Source organism: Drosophila ficusphila, unplaced genomic scaffold (genome assembly GCF_018152265.1).
Source record: "Drosophila ficusphila isolate 14025-0441.05 unplaced genomic scaffold, ASM1815226v1 contig_791, whole genome shotgun sequence".
In the NCBI taxonomy this organism is placed as follows: Eukaryota; Metazoa; Arthropoda; class Insecta; order Diptera; family Drosophilidae; genus Drosophila; species Drosophila ficusphila.
The window spans coordinates 12,739,856-12,756,939 of NW_025064737.1; the positions used below are offsets into that span (position 1 = coordinate 12,739,856).

Consider the following 17,084-nt stretch of genomic DNA (forward strand, 5'->3'; position numbering starts at 1 on the left):
AGCACTTGAATCTCATTTTGAATTTTTTATTACATCTGTATACATTTATAAAATATATTAAACAGTAACGTAGTTTTATATTAACAGTACCGTACAGTAAAAGTAATCGTACACATTAATAAGAGTCATAAAACATTAATAATCCTTGTGCTATCAACTTTCAGTTTAGCCGCAATGAAGCTCAGCTTACAAAACAGAATCAATTCCGAGGGTTCCACCAAAAATATCGAGGTGCTCGAATTGGAAACAGGTGACAAAAAGATCTTCAAATTGCATTTAATTTGTTTGATAACGAAAACACAAAGAAACAATCAACTTAGGTGTTAGACAGTAGTAATAACATTAATAATAATAATAATAACTATAGGACCGCATTTCGAGAATGAAACAGGGTGCACTTTTGAATAGAAAATTTTTTGGATTTTTTTTGCAAATATTTTTTTTTGTTTTTTTCACATGTTAACCAACCAACTTAACATAATTTGTCACTAGAATACAAACTTAAACAAAGGACAATTTGCTTGCTAATAGTATTTACACATAGAATATATAATAGTTTTTTGATTTTGTTTTTTTTTTCTCCCATTTTGTTTTCCTTTACGTCTTCGTTCACGTTCTTTGACTAGTGGTTTACTAATATATGATTTATCAATATATCTTTTTTGTATACATATATAGATTACTTTGTATGTTCGACGGGAGTCACTTGGCTAACTGACTACCTGATTTGAAACCACAACACTTATTTAAATTGCAAAAACGTTAAACCTCTAAAAAATACATTTAATTCACATTTAGTTTTGTTTTAAAATCCATTAGATTTTTTACGTGGGACTGACTCTTGGCATCATATACGTTCTATTGGTTTGCACACACATAAAGATATATGTTTTTTGTAGTTTTCATTGTATGCTCTGTAATAGACATTTATGCTTTGTTCAAAATAGTTAACAACTAGCTACTCTAATTGTTTTCCCCTCCTCATTTAGCAATTAGCAATTGGAAATCATTTCTCTAGTAGGTGCCCAGCCTTTGAGGCTGCTCCTGGCTGTCTCTGTGTTTTAAACTAATTCAAAAGTAACACAAGGGGTTTTTTTTAAAGACAAAAACATTGTTGGTATGTTGTGTTTTTAAAGTCAAAGGTGCATTTGCATTACATTAATCAAAAAGAAAATGATTGGACTTTCTTTTCAAACAGAACATAAAGTAAAAACAAAAACCCCAGAGACTAAATAAACACCCCCAACTGAATTAGTTTTTTCCTCCATTCCTTTACATCCATAACTTTTTGTTTTGTATACTTGGGCGCAGATGTCGCTTAGTGTTTTTTGTTTTGAGATTAATCATTTGATGATTATTCACAGAAGTACTGAGGTAGAGTTGTTCCATCTGGCGACCCGTCATCTGATTTTCTTTCTTTCCGGTTTATTTATTTTTTGTCTGCCAACTTTTACCAACTCTGGTTCATGGCCTGCTCCAATTTGGCCTTGGCCATCGCCGCAGCGGCAACAGCAGCTGCTTGTGCCGCTGGTGAGTTGGTGGACAGGGGAAGTCCGCCTCCAACTGAAACTACCGCCTGTTGTTGTTGTTGCTGTTGCTGTTTGCCAACGGCCACGGCAGCAGCTGCTGCGGCGGCCAAAAGCGAAGCCGATGGTGAACTGGGCATAAAGTTCACATTGATGTTGATGGGATGCACCACGGGCATGCTGGTGTAGCTCTTCTCCAGCAAATCCATCCCGTTGAGGAAGGGCACCAGCGCATTGTAGTCCACGTTCAGGGGCACATAGTAGTTTCCCTGGCCGTGGAGCGCGAAAAATGGGCACCGTAAACGAGTGCCTCGGTGGCAGTGGAGCGGTGGTGCTGCTCGGAGTGCTCAGCTGACCACCAGCCGCCGCTGCCGCACTCAATTTGGCCAGGAGTGGACTGGAATTGGAGTTGCCATTGTGCAGCTCCGACTTGATGTCCTTTATGTCGCTGAAATTGAAGGAGGGCGACGGTTTGTCCAATCGACTGGCGGAATTCGCACCCGCGTTGCTCGATTCCGTGTGAACCTCCAGGGGAATCTCGCCATTGGCCGCCGCCTCGGCCAGCTTCCGCTTCTTGGCCATAATCGGTGCTATTTCCGGCTCCGTGCCATCCTTCGAGTGCTCCGACAAGGCCTGCAGGTGGGAGTGATCGCTCTGCAGATGCGCCGCCACCGGGCAGTGTTCGCTGCTCGTCTCCTCGTCGTGGAGCTCGTGGACGAACCGCTCCTTGATGTGGTTCTTGTACTTGTAGTTGTTGTTGTGCTCCACCTCGTGCGAGGACTCCGAGTAGTTGCGCATGCGCACGGACATCAGGCTGTCCTGCGTGTGGTGGCTGTGGGCCAGATGCGGATGCTGTTGCAGGAGGAGATCCCTCGGCGGCGGCGAGTGCATGTTGGAGGTGTCGGTGTGAAGGATCGGCTCCCGCGACGACTCAAAGTCGTGGTGACTGCTGTCCGTGTGGTGGTGATGGTGGAGATGATGCGGTGCCGTCGACGTGATCACCGGCGCCTGATGCGGTTGCTGGTGGGCGGCCAGTGGGGTGATCTTCGAGGCACAGCTGCCTCCAACCGGCGGACAGGTGGTGGAACTTGCCGCGTTGCTGCTGTTGCTGCCACTGCTGTTGCTGTTTCCCCCGGCGACCGCTGCTGCTGCTGCTGCTCCATTGCCCGTGGAATTGCTGGGCACATTGTCACCCGCCGACGCTCCACTGCCATTGCCACCGCCATTGGTCAGCGGAACCTTCGATTCCAATCCCGCATTCGAGGCCGGCGAGCTGCCATTGGTAACTGCAGCCGCTGCAGCTGCCACCGCTGCCGCTGCCGCCGCCTGACTCCTCTGCAACTGATTGAGATGATTGCGGAAACTCAGATCCTTGACGTCGTTGTGGTCCTGACTGTGCTCCACATCCGACGCCGAGGTGGCCAGCATGTCGCGCAGGTGGCACAGCGGTGGGTGGTACGCCTGGTGGGGACTGCCGCTGGAGGCGCTCACATTGTCCGGCATGTGGCAGCTGCGCGTCGATTTGTAGCAGTCCGCTGGAGAGGAATTTAGATAAGTTAGTAAGTGTTTAGGAATCACCTAAATGCACACTTGGGTAAATCGATTTGGGAGGGTATAAGTAAAAGAACTTAAAGGTAAAATAACTAGATAACTGATGCAACTTTAAATAAATTAATGGAAATATGAATTTACTAATTAACTGATCAGGAAAGTCAATTTAAAGATTGCTTATTGGTATAAGATGTATAAATGCTGAGCTCTTTAATTAATGGAAGTTTATCCTGAATCGATTTACCCAAAAATGGATGGGTTTACTCACTTTTGAACATCTCATCGATGTGCTCCTGCAGCCGACCCAAGAGTCGGTGGCAAAAGTCCTGCATGTGGACGTCGTACAGGAACTTGGCCGCCTCCTTCATGCAGTCCATGTAGCCGCTCCGGTAGTCGCTCTCCTTCTGCTGGCACTCGCTCTGCAGATGCTTCAGGTGCCTGATGGCCATCTCGATGATCTCGGTCTTCTCGATCCGACCACGCCCCTTTCGCTGGTACTGCGGCGGGATAAGGCGGGAGAGGTCCGCCAGGCAGGAGTTCATGCGATCTCGTCTCCGCTTCTCAATAATTCGATGGGACAGAGGATCTTGCTGTGGGCACAGGTTACGAAAAATGATCTGGTTAGTTTAGCTAACTAAGTGAGTTGAATGAGAACCCATTTTAAGGGGTTTTCAAGCGGGTTGTTTAGACCCCCTAGCCTAAATAATGATTGTTCTGCTGAGAGGCGTTTTTCTTTTGCTATTCAGTTTCATTTTATTTTCGCTAATTTCGGTTCTCTTTTTTCACTTTATTTTTTTCTTTTATCAATTTTTTGTGTAATTTTTTGGCTAACAATAAAAAAGGGTCAAAAGTGGCGGCTGCGTCGATGGCGGCGGCGTCATGGCTCAAGGTCATTGCACGTGTGTGTGGGTGGTGGTTGGTGGTGGGTGAGAGTGTGTGATAGCTAGTGGGCGTGGTCATCATCCGGGCGCTGCTCTAATGCTCTTTTGATCCTTTGATCTTGTCTCAGTCGTTCGTTTTTTTTTCGATTTATATATATTTAATTCAATTCGGAGGAGTTCGAAATTCGAAAATGATCGCGAGTTTTGGGTCGCTCTAAAATTGTAATATTTACCCTCGATGTTTTATTACGTCTTCCGGTGGCATATTCAGCATCGTCCTCGCTGTATGCCGTGGCGGATGTTGAAAAATTTAAACTAGATTCTGTGCAATAAGGAAAACTGGAGACAGCTGCTTCGCTATAATTGGTTTCGATATGCAAAAAGAAGTGGGAAGGATAAAGAAACACAGATAAGTCCAAATCTTGTTCAAAAATGTTTTTATATTATTTTGTTTTGTATTTTTTTTTTTTTTTTGTTTTTTTCATTCAGATTATTCGTATTTAGTTGGTAATTTTTGGGTTCAAATTTTTGTTCGTTTTAGTAATGCATTTATTAGGCGCATAACTTAGCCTGACTTAGAGGTAGTAACTTAAGCTAATTAGCCTAGGATTAATAGTTAAGTGTGTTAAAACTAGTTGCGTGGTGGTTGATTTTCATTTATTGTTCTTTCGATATAAAGATAAATAAATGCTGCAAAGGAACAGAGAGAAGAGAGGATTAAATGTTGTCGACTCGACTCGAATATAGTAGATCGCTTTGGATCAGCAAAATCAATCCAATCAGTGCCTCCCAATGAGCCCTCCATCAGTTAGCTGGATTTGGGGCTGTGGTCGCTTGGCTAAAATCAAACGAGCGGTTTGTTTGGTTTGTGTTGTAGTAAAACGGATGCAAATGCCTTAAAGTACGATTAGCATACGATACGTAGTTCAATTCCGGAACGGATCTTCCAGTCCGGCAGGAGTTTCCTCTCTCACAGTTACACAAGTACATTTAATAGAACAATATATATTAGGATCGAGTGTGGACTATCGAGTAGTAAAATCCACTTTTACTGCACAATCATTTGCTTTTAAGTTATTTATCAGAACTCATCCCGCCAGACGCTCGAAAGAGCCACACGTTTTCATACATCCACTCCATATATCAGGCCAGCTAATATTAGACTCTACACGTTTTTATTGCCATGTGCCAACAAAAATATAATAAAAAGCTGAGCGCAAAACTTGAACATATATTGTAAATCAACAAAAATCTCGATAAAAACTGTTGCCAAGCGCCACAGAGAAAACTCAGAGAGAAAACCCACACAATTTGAGATTTTACAGACCCATTGAATGCCAATTTCTCGAACCAAAACAAACACATCATAAGCAGCGACCAGAAAGCGCTAGAAAACCAAAATAAAATAAAGTGGCCGCAAGAGCGAAATAATAATAATCAGTGCCATGGCTCTGGGCGATAAGCGGACGACAACAAACAAACGCAAATCATATACTATATGCGTGATTTATCCATCGAGTATATGTTACGTATATATACATATATATATAGCGAGAGATACCAGAACGCACCAGTCCCTGGCGCCTAGAACTTGTTTATCCGACTGGCCCCTCCCCCCAAAAAGGCGCCAGCAACTTGTTTTCATCTCGGCGTTTAGCACAATTTCGTGTTGAATTCGATTTGTAAACCGTGGCCAATTATCGAGCCACCAGCGCACACTGCGTATGAGTAATGCAAATAAAGTTATTTGGACTGGGCGTGGCATCGCCTTGGATTGCAGGTTGACTGCACTCAGGTCTATATTTATCTCCATTTCACATATGGCGGGAAGTTTAGGGGTTTAATGTTTTCAAAAGGTTATTAGAGTTCTTTCAAAACAAACAAATAACATTTGTGGTAAACAGATTAATGTTTCTATTTTGTAAAAGTTTCATAAAATAAAGGGTAAACTCTATGTTATCATTAAAAGTTAAACGAAGAGCTTTATCAATCAAATAGATCACTTTTCAGATAATTATATGAATTTCCTGTTGTTCATGTTCTTGAACAAATTTACAATGATGACAAAGTTCCCCGAAATGTTTGCCATCATCAATCGCATCTAATTTGGGGGGCTGCGCCATCGGGAAGCGATCAAACCATCCCGTGAACAGGGCGTGTACTCGGTGGCGTACTTTTCATCATTGGCCAAAGAGCAGAAAAGGGAGAACGTCAGCGAGAATCACTCGCTTGATTCATGAGAGCCATTGCGAAGAGTCCCAATATGTTGGCAAAATGCCGCCAGTTCGGATGGCGCTGGCCCACCAAAGTGTCTTACGTTTGTTTACGTTTATGTGCCGTTGTTGTTGTCGCACTATTAAGTAATTGGCACCGAAATACGAGGGTGAGATCTACAGGTAGTCCGCGACCCTGCCATGACGACAGTTCCGCCGATCAGTCGCCCGTGGGTTGCCAAATGCATGGACAGCATTCCCCAAATGGATCCCATACCCTCGTACATAGAGTATAATAACTAAAAGAGCACTCCTGGCACGTTTAATCTACGCATGGTTTGGTGATAATTACCCCCATGTGCCGTCGTATAGTAAAGTATAATAGAATTTGCACACGCTCCCCAATATCGTTGAACTTGTCCATTCATATTCAAGTTTGTGTCTAACCATTTCCTGTTCTTAACAGGGGTAATTGAGCCCTCCAGATTAGATTGGAGTCTACACGTGACACGATTTTATTATGTTTTTTGTTTTCGGTCATTTTGTTGGTAATTCCTGGTCATAAATATTAAAATCTAACCGAAATAAACCGAATAGCACTTGTTATTAGCAGTTTTTAATCTTCTAGGATGTTGTGTTTTTCCAAGGCAATATACACCATTAAGTAGCATAATACTTGGAAAGAAATTAGTAAAGATTAGATTAGGAAAAACTTGTTTCATCATTATCTGAACAGTCATATCTCACTCTCTGAATCTTACGATAATTCAAAGCAAATGTCATTTACTGCTGACTCATTGGAGTGATTCATATTACTTTTGGTGATGCTAAAAGCATAACAATGGCCAATTCGTGTCCAAATATACAGACGAAGAATAATATAATTCAATTAACATGATACTCCAACACTCCGCACTTGAACAATGTTAAAAAATTCGATTGGGCTAATCTTTAATTTAAATTTTGAAAATTGTTTATATACCTAAATAAACAATATTTCTAGATTGTCAAAAAATAATAATATTTTATGTTTTTCGAAGAAATATTCCCTATTTCTGATATTTGTCGCTGTGTAATGATTTACACAACTCACATGTTTACGGCGGACAATCGAGGCATTCAATGCCAACAATTTCCGCCGCCGATCTGTGTCACAAAAATTTCCATATCGACATTGGGCAATGGAAATGTGCTGCCGATGCCGATGCTGATGCCGCTGCCTCAAATTGTGAAATCTCCGAGGGCGAGAGTGGAAAACAACCGAAACAACGAACACCAAACGGCAAACGGCGATGACGCCAAGTTCGCGGAGAGAAAAATAAATCATAGAAGAGTCTGTCTGTCTAATTAACGAAGTGGGCGTGGCTGGACTGGTCTGGTTCTCGCCTGATCGACGACCTTGAGTTCGTCGGTCGGCTGATAAGGTGGTATCACAGTATCACGAGCACAGTCGATTAGATTAGCATCAATTACGCTTAAAGTGCAGCGGGGCATCTGCCTCCCAGGTGAGCGTTACGATCACGTGAAATCCGTCAACTGGAACTGAAACTGAAACTAAAACGAAAACTGGAAATGCCACAAACACAAACCTCATGAATATTCAGATGCGAAAACTACGACTTACCGGGCACGTGATATAATCATTTTTGGCCAAAGTGCAAAGACCAGAAATTGTTGCTGCACCAGCGGAATTCGAGGCGCAACAAATTCGCATTTCAATCATTTCGACCAACACAAACGTGTACACGTGCCGAATGGACTGCTTGGCAACAGTTTTGGGTTTGGTTTGGCTTTCGGGGATTGGGCTTGCAAATGGAATCGAAATCGAGGGCAACAATCCCCGGCAAATTGCTCTCTGGCGTGCTGTCTAGGCGAAAAACAATTCAATGCGAGTATAAGCAGATACAACCGCAAAGATACAGCGATACAACACACAAAGATACACTATACAAACATATAGATACAAAATACAGGGAGCCATGCGAGGCCAATTGGAGGCGGCTGCCTTTGGTTTATTACGCATATTGGTGCTTCAGCGTATTTTCAAGAAACACTGGAAAAGTGCAAATGGAAATCTCGTATCGCAGCTCATTTGCAAATCAAGCTGGTGATGAGATAAAGCTGTCTTTGTTCCAAAGAAAGTGAAACACAAACGGGGCTGATTTATGAAATACTCGTATAAATTTGTGTATTCAGTGCTGGCTTGATGAAGATAGCAGAACAGCCAAACTAAAAATAACACAGGTGCAGTTAAAAGGCATTAATTAGCTACAAATATTTCCCATAGCTAAAAATTACAGATTTATTTTTAGACATTTTAAACATGAGAACTAATAAGTAATTATAGTTTACAAATGAGTCATTAAAACATTGTAATCTTAGTTTGAAGTTTTAATTATTATTTATTTCTATTTTTACGAGGAACTTATGCAAATTTTCACACGTACGTTCCGAATTCCGTCGCTAATCAGGCATCCCAGATCTGCAACTATTTTCAAATCCCCTCCCGCTTTCATTCCCATCTGCATCCGCATTCCCCAGCTGAAATGAATGACCGCACTCGCCATAACTGGGTCAAAAGACACTCAAATCCATCTATTTAAATCGTTTAGCGGCAATCAAATGCACTGGTCATGAGTCAGCGAACCCAAAAAAACCATCGAGCTGAGTGCATTAATCACGGCAACCACGAAAATCCACACATATCCGTGCATACATAGTATGTGAGTTTCACAATATTTGCGGCACGTTTGCGGCCCGTGAATCAAAGAGGGGTTTAAGGCGGGGTAAGCAGGGGGTTTTCGAAGAGTTTATAGGGGGTCAGCCTGCATGGAACGTGAACGACTACGTGCCCGCTTCTCAAATGCCAATGGACGTCGAACCGAACGGACGATGACGATGACGATAAGACCGGCGACGGAACGGAACGAAACGGATCGATTCGGATCGGATCCAGATCGAGATCGGTTAGGATCGCCAACAATTTCGACGCTGGCGGATATATATCTGTTCATATAATTTATAACACTCCGTTCGGCTATTTATAACTTGCTGCATGCGTTTGTTATTTGTTTTGGTGATAAACACATAAATTAAGACCAACTGTGTATTCATAAGGTATTTTCGCAATTAATTGGTAAGTGTTATGTTTTATATAATGCATTTTAAAATATGCACACTCATTAAATGTCATTTTACCAGTACTGTTACACGTATCAACACAATAATTACGGTTTGTATAAGTAATGAAAGTATTAACATCTAACAATTTAGGTCACGAACTGTATTTTTAATTAGTGGTTAAAATAAGGAAAAAAAATTTAATGTTGTTTTGTAGTATTTTTAACAATTTTCGCAGCTTATCTTGGCATCTCCTGTTGTATTTTTTGACGTGTTGTCTTGCTGAACATCTGTGAGTTGCTAAGCCCACAGGAAATCCAATTTGGATCCGTGTAACACAGACGTAGCCAGCAAACAAACACACTTTTTCAGAGATCTCATGCTGCTCCAGATAAAGTTTTCCATTGCGTTTTTTTGAGCTGTAAGCTGTAAATATCACTAATCACTGGGTCAGGGTCTTCAAATCGATTGCGTCGTTGTCAAGATCCCGAAATCGAAAACAACGAGAGACAGTTGAGTATTAAATGGGGTTTGTGGGTGTATTCTGTTTTCTTGTGGGAGGGTTTAGCAACTGTCTCGTCGTGCAACAAACCCGAGATCTCACTGACGCTTGACAACTCTGGACACTTGATAGATACACATGTGCTTATAGATACTTTTCGAGGGGCGATTGTGCGTCACGCCCGTTTCGCTTTTTATCGCGTGTTTGCTTATCTCTATTTGTGTTTTCTCTCCGTTTTTTTTTTTTCGTTTTTATGGCTGACTTTGGTGTTGATTAAGATGGCAGCGCGTAATGCAAATTATAAACACTTCAGCCGCGATGAAGACGAAGACGCGTGTTTACCCCAAGTGCCATTTGATAAGGATTCCACCGCAGGGGCAGACCGAATTTATAATATTTACTTTGATTATATTTCAGCGCTGATCACTCGTGCGAAGATTAAAAATATATTTAACCAGTTCGGGTCATTATTGCTGTTTTTCGGTTAATTGACTCGGCTAGACGGGTAGTTAAGCGGTACACGTGACGTATACGTAATTATAAGCCGTGAGAAACTTTCCCCCCAAAACAGAAGTCCAAAATGAAAACGAATCCCAAAAACGAACTGGAAAAAACCCGACAACGTAACGAAAATAATACCTAAGGCCAATCAAATTGGGACCTGCATTTCTGATGAGCGGTTCATTCGATTAGCCCTTGGGTATTTATAGAGAAAAACATTCCCAGGAGCGCCGGTGGTCACCGAATACCAAAATAGCCAAATATAAAGCTTAATCAAAAAACACAGCCGCAAAACCAACAGAAACATGGGCGAAACACAAAACTTGTTGACCTTCAAAAGGACACGGACCACCCACAAGCCAGAAAAGCCACACAAGCACGTGAAAAGCACCTCATTCCACCCCCTAGATGGCCAATCAGTGGAGTAGCTAGGGGGATAGTCCCACGCCGTTGTTAACTGATATTTATAGCCACGTTTTGGCCGTTGACATTTAGCAGACAGGCATAAGACCCCCTGGGCGTATTGCTTATATGATTTATTTGTAACGTTGGCCACACCACTTTTCTCAGATTAATAATCCCCACTCTGGCCACATCACCATAAAGTATTTTTTTTCGATTCCACTCGGACACGTTTAAACGAAATTCAAGTTCAAAAAACACAAACTCAATGGAAAGAGGGAGAGGAGACTCCCAGGGAAAATCAACGAAACATCACGTTTGGCGAGTCGTGCGTTGGATTTTGTTTTGTTTTCTGGCTTTTGGCAAACACAAAAAAATAAAGATGAAATAAAGCAAAACTAAAGCACCCATCTCGGCCAAGAATAGCCCCGCGACAGAGTCTGCCCACGTTTTCTTCGCCCGATTTTCGCGTTTGTTTTGCAAATGCAAATTGCTTTCTAGCTCGACAGCTAAAAATACATGGCCCACACAACACACACACACACTTGATTCAAAATGGTCCACACCCGATCCTGACAAGCACGCACATACAAGAAGAAGATTTAGAAGGAGGCAGAGACTTAGGCTTAACCACTAAAAGCGATTCTTAGATGCACTAAACCTTTAATTAGTTCGCAGAGAAAACACATTACAAAATCATAAGCTTTGAGTATTTTTTGTATTAGACAGTCAGGTAACAGTAATATTTGTTTTAACACTGACCTTATTAATTACCTTGGTGGTGTTAAAGATTCGTAATATTTTTTCTCTGTGTGCTTAAGCTTAACGCGCGCAGGTGAAAGTGAGTTTTTCGATTTAGTTTTCGTTTTTGGCTTTTTACTTGCAGCTGGGGATCTCGGAGATCTGTGCTGAGTATACCTACCTCTCATACTTAACCGGATGGGTGGCATGTCCGTTCGTCTCGTTCCAATAGGGCTCCATTTTGGGGATCCTGCTCCTGCTCCTCCCCGATCCGCTCCGGACTCCTTCGACTTCGAATCCGCTCCTGGGTAGTATGACCGTATTGTGATGCGACTGCTGCTGCTGCTGCTGCGTCGATGTGGTTTGCTGCAGTTGCGGTGGAATGGTGGAAGTGCTCCTCCTTACGTCAATGCAGAAATAATTGTGAGATAAATGCCGGGGCGAATTTATGGCCAAGCAAACAGGTTGTCGAGTCGGCAAACGGCGACGGCGAATTCACTGCGCGGCGAGTAACTTTTCTCTCCAAGCTGGGTTATGTGTGTGTTTTTTAGGTACTTTTTTTCTGTTGCACGTCCCGGATTTGTTTCAAAATTTAGAATGGCATTACGAAGCGGGGTGTTTATTTATGTTGGAACGAGTGGAAAATGCTGATAAGTATGTACCGCCTGTTTACACTTCCCGCTTATCACTGGGTGTCCGTTTATGTGTGTGTGAGTGCGATAACGATAACGCGTTTATTTCTCCTCCCGTTTTTGTACTTCTATTTTTGGAGCTTCAATTAAAGTGAACTTGTTGGATCATCTCTGCCTCTCACTCGCTCCGTTTTGCAGTCCACAAAAACAAAGAAAAACAAATAATGTCGAAAAACGTGATTGTGCTGCCCGCTTTTTTGTTTAATTTTTGTTTACACGTTTTTAGGTTTTTCTGAATTTTATGCACACACTGCTGTTGGTTATTTGTTTTATTAATATACACAGCCGCAAAAACAATAACTTCCTTTCGTTTCACAGTGGAATTTTACCAGTCGCCTATATACACACACACAGATACATTTAAGCCAGCGAACAACGTGCGTGCGTGTGTGTGTGCGTGTTTCACTATTAAAGCAAGCGTATATATTTATATCAAATTTGTTGTTGCCCCTCCAGCTAATTTTGCTGTTTTTTTGCTTGCTATCTCGCTCTCCTTTTGGTTTATTTCTTTTATTCAACTTTTTGCACTGTCACCCGCACCGTGGAGACTTTCCCAAACGTCCGTTCGCGGCCAGAGACAGAATCGAAATCGAAATGAATGAATAAAACTCGCAGGGCGGCACTGGTGGAGTATACTGCTGTCTCGTCGGGTCCGTCAGTCCGTTCAAAGCAAAGACTTTGCCCGAACCATTTGGCAGTCTTTTTCGTCGTTGGAGGTGCTTAAGTTGGACAACGTTTTTCCAATCGGTTAAAAAACGTTTTGGTAATTTTTTGGACAACGTTTTCCTAAAAGGTTATAGACCCAAGAAGATTCTCTCGGCGAACCCGAGAGAGCTACGCGAACGTTAACGGACTGAACCCGAACAATTTCAATGAATAAAACTCGCAGAGCGGCACGAGACCCCAAAAAAGAGACGAGAGCGCCAAAATAATGACGTTGGCTGCCAGCGAGAAATAGATATAGAGAGCAACATGTGTTGGAGGAGAGGTATAGATAAGGCGTTTCGTGCGCGGCGAACGTGATTGCCACAGTGGGACTGAACCCTTGATTTTATGGCCACCAAAGTCCACTGGGAGATTTACCCAGGGGATTCCTGCAAAGTACTGCCCTAGTTGCCCGAATGCTTTAGAGTGGGGGCCTAACGCTTTTTTCTAGTTGGTTTAGAAAGCGAACAAACAGTGTAACTTTTTACTAACGTGTAATTTCCCTCATTTTTAAACGACAAGTTTTAAATCCGTTCAAGTAAAATACCAATTCCCACTACAAAAGGCTTCTTGATCCACCCGTTCCACTGTAAACATTTTGGGGGCTTGATGACTAGACTACACGTACTATAATCACACACTCACGGCACTTACACAACCAAGTGCGTTATTATTGTTGCTGCAAGATAGGCATAAATTAGTTGCGTGTGAATAATATGGCGAAAGCATTTAGTTGACCGATCGGATTGTTTTGGTTAAACGCACCATATGTTCTAAGGTACAAATTAAAAAAAAGAGAGAGTCAACATCAAACTTACCGTTACAGAGAGTTTGCAAACAAAGAAAAAAAACATTAAATAAAAAAAACAATATACATATGCACATATGTATGTACATACATACATATATAAAAAAACCAACGACGCAGAAGCTCAAGGCAAACAGCAACAACAAAAGTCGGCGGCATATAATAAAACACGTGAACGTGACAAATTCCAAAGCGAAACGGCCAACTCAACTGGGCGGCGGCTGAGAGAGACAGAGAGAAAAACAGGCAGAAAGCGAGAGAGCAGAGCTGATAACCGCCGCTTGGCAACAACAATCGCGTAGCCAAACAGTTACACACACATATATGCCGCTCGGCCGACATTTTGTTTTTATTACAGAGCGCAACAGTCGCGACTTTTGGCTGATGTTGTTGTCGAGCTTTAAACGAAATAATAATCATACGCTACGTTTACCCCTCGTCTTCCAGCCGCTTTTCGTTTTTAATCGAGACACGTTGAAAGTGGCAAACACAAAAAAGTAAAAAATAATAAATAACAACTCAAAATTCGTGGCGCATGACGTAATTTCTCACGCGAGCTGAGCATGTCAGCTATTTCGTACACACACACACGCACTCTCGAACTCGCACATTTACACACACCAGGGCAGCGATTAAGTTTGTTGTTGGTCACGTGTTGTTGAAATGTTTTCGCATTTACAAAACGCTGTTGATTGTGTTTTGCAGTGGTTTATACAGTCCGAGCTCCGTAGCAAGAAATAATATGCTAGGTAGCTAAAAGACACAAATATAACTTTTTCGGTTTCTAATGTAACTAAGTTAAAAAAAGTTTTTGCATATTTTTTCTAAATCAAAATATTTTCTTACATTTTAGTTAGTTAGTTAGTTTTGTCTACTGAAAAATAAGTTAAGTGTCTGTTAAAGAATTAATACTGTGCTTCTTTGTGTTGGGCTTTCCAGCGTGTTGATTGTATTTAAATGGCTCTTGGCTATTTTTAGCCGCCCCTAAAGGTCACACCAACACAATGGCACGGGCCGTAAGCCGTACTCTATACTCCGTAAGCCCCGAATCTGGGATCCGTAATCCGCGATGACGAATGACGAACGACTTAAACGTGCCCAATTCGGTACTGGGGTCTTGCATAAGTCTTGAGCTTGTTTTTGTTTTGGTTTCGGCATTTAGCCGATCTCTCGGTTTAATTGCACTGCGGCACGTGCATCTGGTGTCGCCTTGCACGGCGTTACGTATACGCCCCGTTTGGAAATTACCCATACGCCCGGATGGAGGGCACGTGCAAAGACACAAAAACTGGCTCGAGTTACTCATGTGCCGTATAAAGCCCCTCCCTCCGGGCAATCTTATCGGTCTTGTAATATATTTTCTTGCTCACATGGTCAGATGTTTTTACAGTCACGTGTTGTTACTCGAAACTGTTACGTGGGTCCGTAAGTTTCCACGAAATCAAATTAAATCGGCGCTGGAGTGCAACGCAACCATCAAGGAAAGTTCTTATTTTGCTCAGCAAAATTTGATTAAATTAAGTTGAAATAGTGTGACAGGTCGCATGTACTTGTTTTCTACTTTTCTTATATGTTTTTCAGCAGCTTATCTACCTAACTCACGGTGTACTTCAGTTTTCCCCGGTTGCATGGCCAAAGTTTAATCACGAAAGCTGTAGGAAAACCCCAACGACAACAATTGCAACCGCCAGACCTGGTGAAACTATTTCAAAGATACTTTTGTTGGCAGACATCTAGAAAATCCACAGTGAAGTGGGACTTGTGAATAATGCAGTGGAATGTTAAGTGGAAATAAGCTAAATAAACAATGTAAACGGAAGCACTATTGCTTAACACAGGGTAATAATCAAATTCCAAAATCCGAGAGACAAAATTGGTTGTTTTTCATACAGGTTTTTGTTTATTTATATATACCTGTTTATAATGAAATTTTTTGTTTTAATTTAGGTGATCAATAAATGATTTAAAAGGTTACTCCACTGTGGCTTGAGTAACTCATATCAAAGATTATAACAACCACAAATAATCGTGAGGCAACGCACACCAACTCATGCAATTTGCACCTCCAATTAGGACAGGTGCGAACGACATTGGTGCGATCAGCAGACCAACCAGAGCTAATCGAAAAGGGGTGTGCGATAGATAGAGCGTGGCATCAACATCAGTCGTGATTTATCCTAATTTGATATCACTAAAAATAAAACAAAAATGGAACTGAGTATAAAACCAAAACAAAATTCGAATCTTAATCAAATCGTGCCCACCAAATACAGTGAAATAGCAAAAATTCCTTATCAGAATGCGAAATTTCAATTTCAAAGTCGAGGAGAAATCAAGAGCAATAAAATGGAATCGAACAAAAATAAAGAAACGCTCTGATAAGGATGAACTAACCCAATAAAAATAGAAATAAAAACGAAAATAATCTGAAATTAAACCGAAACAACAGATTCAAGTGGAACGGGTCTGAGAGCTATAATATATTTGAACACAAATTGCGATTGTTGGCCGCTGCTGATACTTCTATCTGGCCATTGTGACTGCGCTGCATGTTGTTGTTATGCAGATTAGAAATCTCGAGAAATGTTTATAAAAAGCCCGAGAACACAGGGACAGGGGCAACGACACGTGCGCTCGCAGCTGGACAAATAAAAAATTACTTTACATACATAGACGCGGACACACAACCTACTATATCTACTATATATTCTTGTTTATAGGTGAATAGCAGCCGAGTCATGGAATAAATGCATGCACAGTGCCTGAATTAATTACTGAATAGATACAAACATGGGGGAAAATATAAGTAAAACTCAGCTCCAAATAATTCATTGACCCAAGGGTTTAAATTTTAATATTACCCATATTTTTCCATGAGCTTAATATTATTATGTCTCATTTTTTAGTTCAAGATATAACAGAGTAGAAGATTAAAGTGTAATACCTGTATTTTTTGTTTGTTTACATGTTTAATGACATGTTTGTAGATCGGATTAAGAAGAAAGTCAGGTAGACGACGGATAAATCCTGGTAGACAACTGAATATAGATAAGCAATTATAAATCCATCTTTGTAGACGGAAATTTTTACTGCTTTGGTACAAGATCCCATTTTAAAATTCCTTAATGGTTGTTGTTTTTAAGTTAAGTATAACTTGTCCTTCTATAAAAGGTTGAAGAAGTTTGTCCAAAACATTATTATTCAGACATTATTCACAGAATACCGCTTTGGAACTCAATATGAATTTATATTGGCTATAAACAAATTTATCTTAAATAAACATTTTAACACTTGTAATTCAATAATATTCAATAAAATGTAATTAACCTTATCCAGAATATAAAGCCATCTAAGTTACATCTGTGGATTATTTTACAGCACATGTGGAATTTGTTCCCCCAGCAAGGCAGCTTTCGATGAATTTAATTTACTTTTAATTGAT

The 17,084-nt window shown here is 41.3% G+C and overlaps 1 protein-coding gene and 1 long non-coding RNA gene across 3 annotated transcripts; one reads left to right on the plus strand and one right to left on the minus strand.

Annotated features, from left to right (window-relative positions):
- Nucleotides 1-10: 10 nt before the first annotated feature.
- Nucleotides 11-12,732, minus strand: LOC108087211 (transcription factor cwo). Its single transcript, XM_017184478.2, is given in 5 exon segments — nucleotides 11-1,813; nucleotides 1,815-3,061; nucleotides 3,346-3,667; nucleotides 4,192-4,315; nucleotides 11,619-12,732. Coding segments are annotated over 5 exon segments (2,115 nt in total). The 5' UTR covers nucleotides 11,678-12,732; the 3' UTR covers nucleotides 11-1,450.
- Nucleotides 12,733-13,659: 927 nt separating this feature from the next.
- On the plus strand, nucleotides 13,660-16,978 carry LOC108087379. Of its 2 annotated transcripts, XR_001771170.2 has the most exons (3): nucleotides 13,660-14,139; nucleotides 15,033-15,481; nucleotides 15,590-16,978. It is a non-coding gene; the product is annotated as an uncharacterized LOC108087379 (long non-coding RNA). The 2 variants fall into 2 exon arrangements; XR_006245824.1 differs by lacking the exon at nucleotides 13,660-14,139 and having other exon boundaries at nucleotides 14,416-15,481.
- Nucleotides 16,979-17,084: the final 106 nt, after the last annotated feature.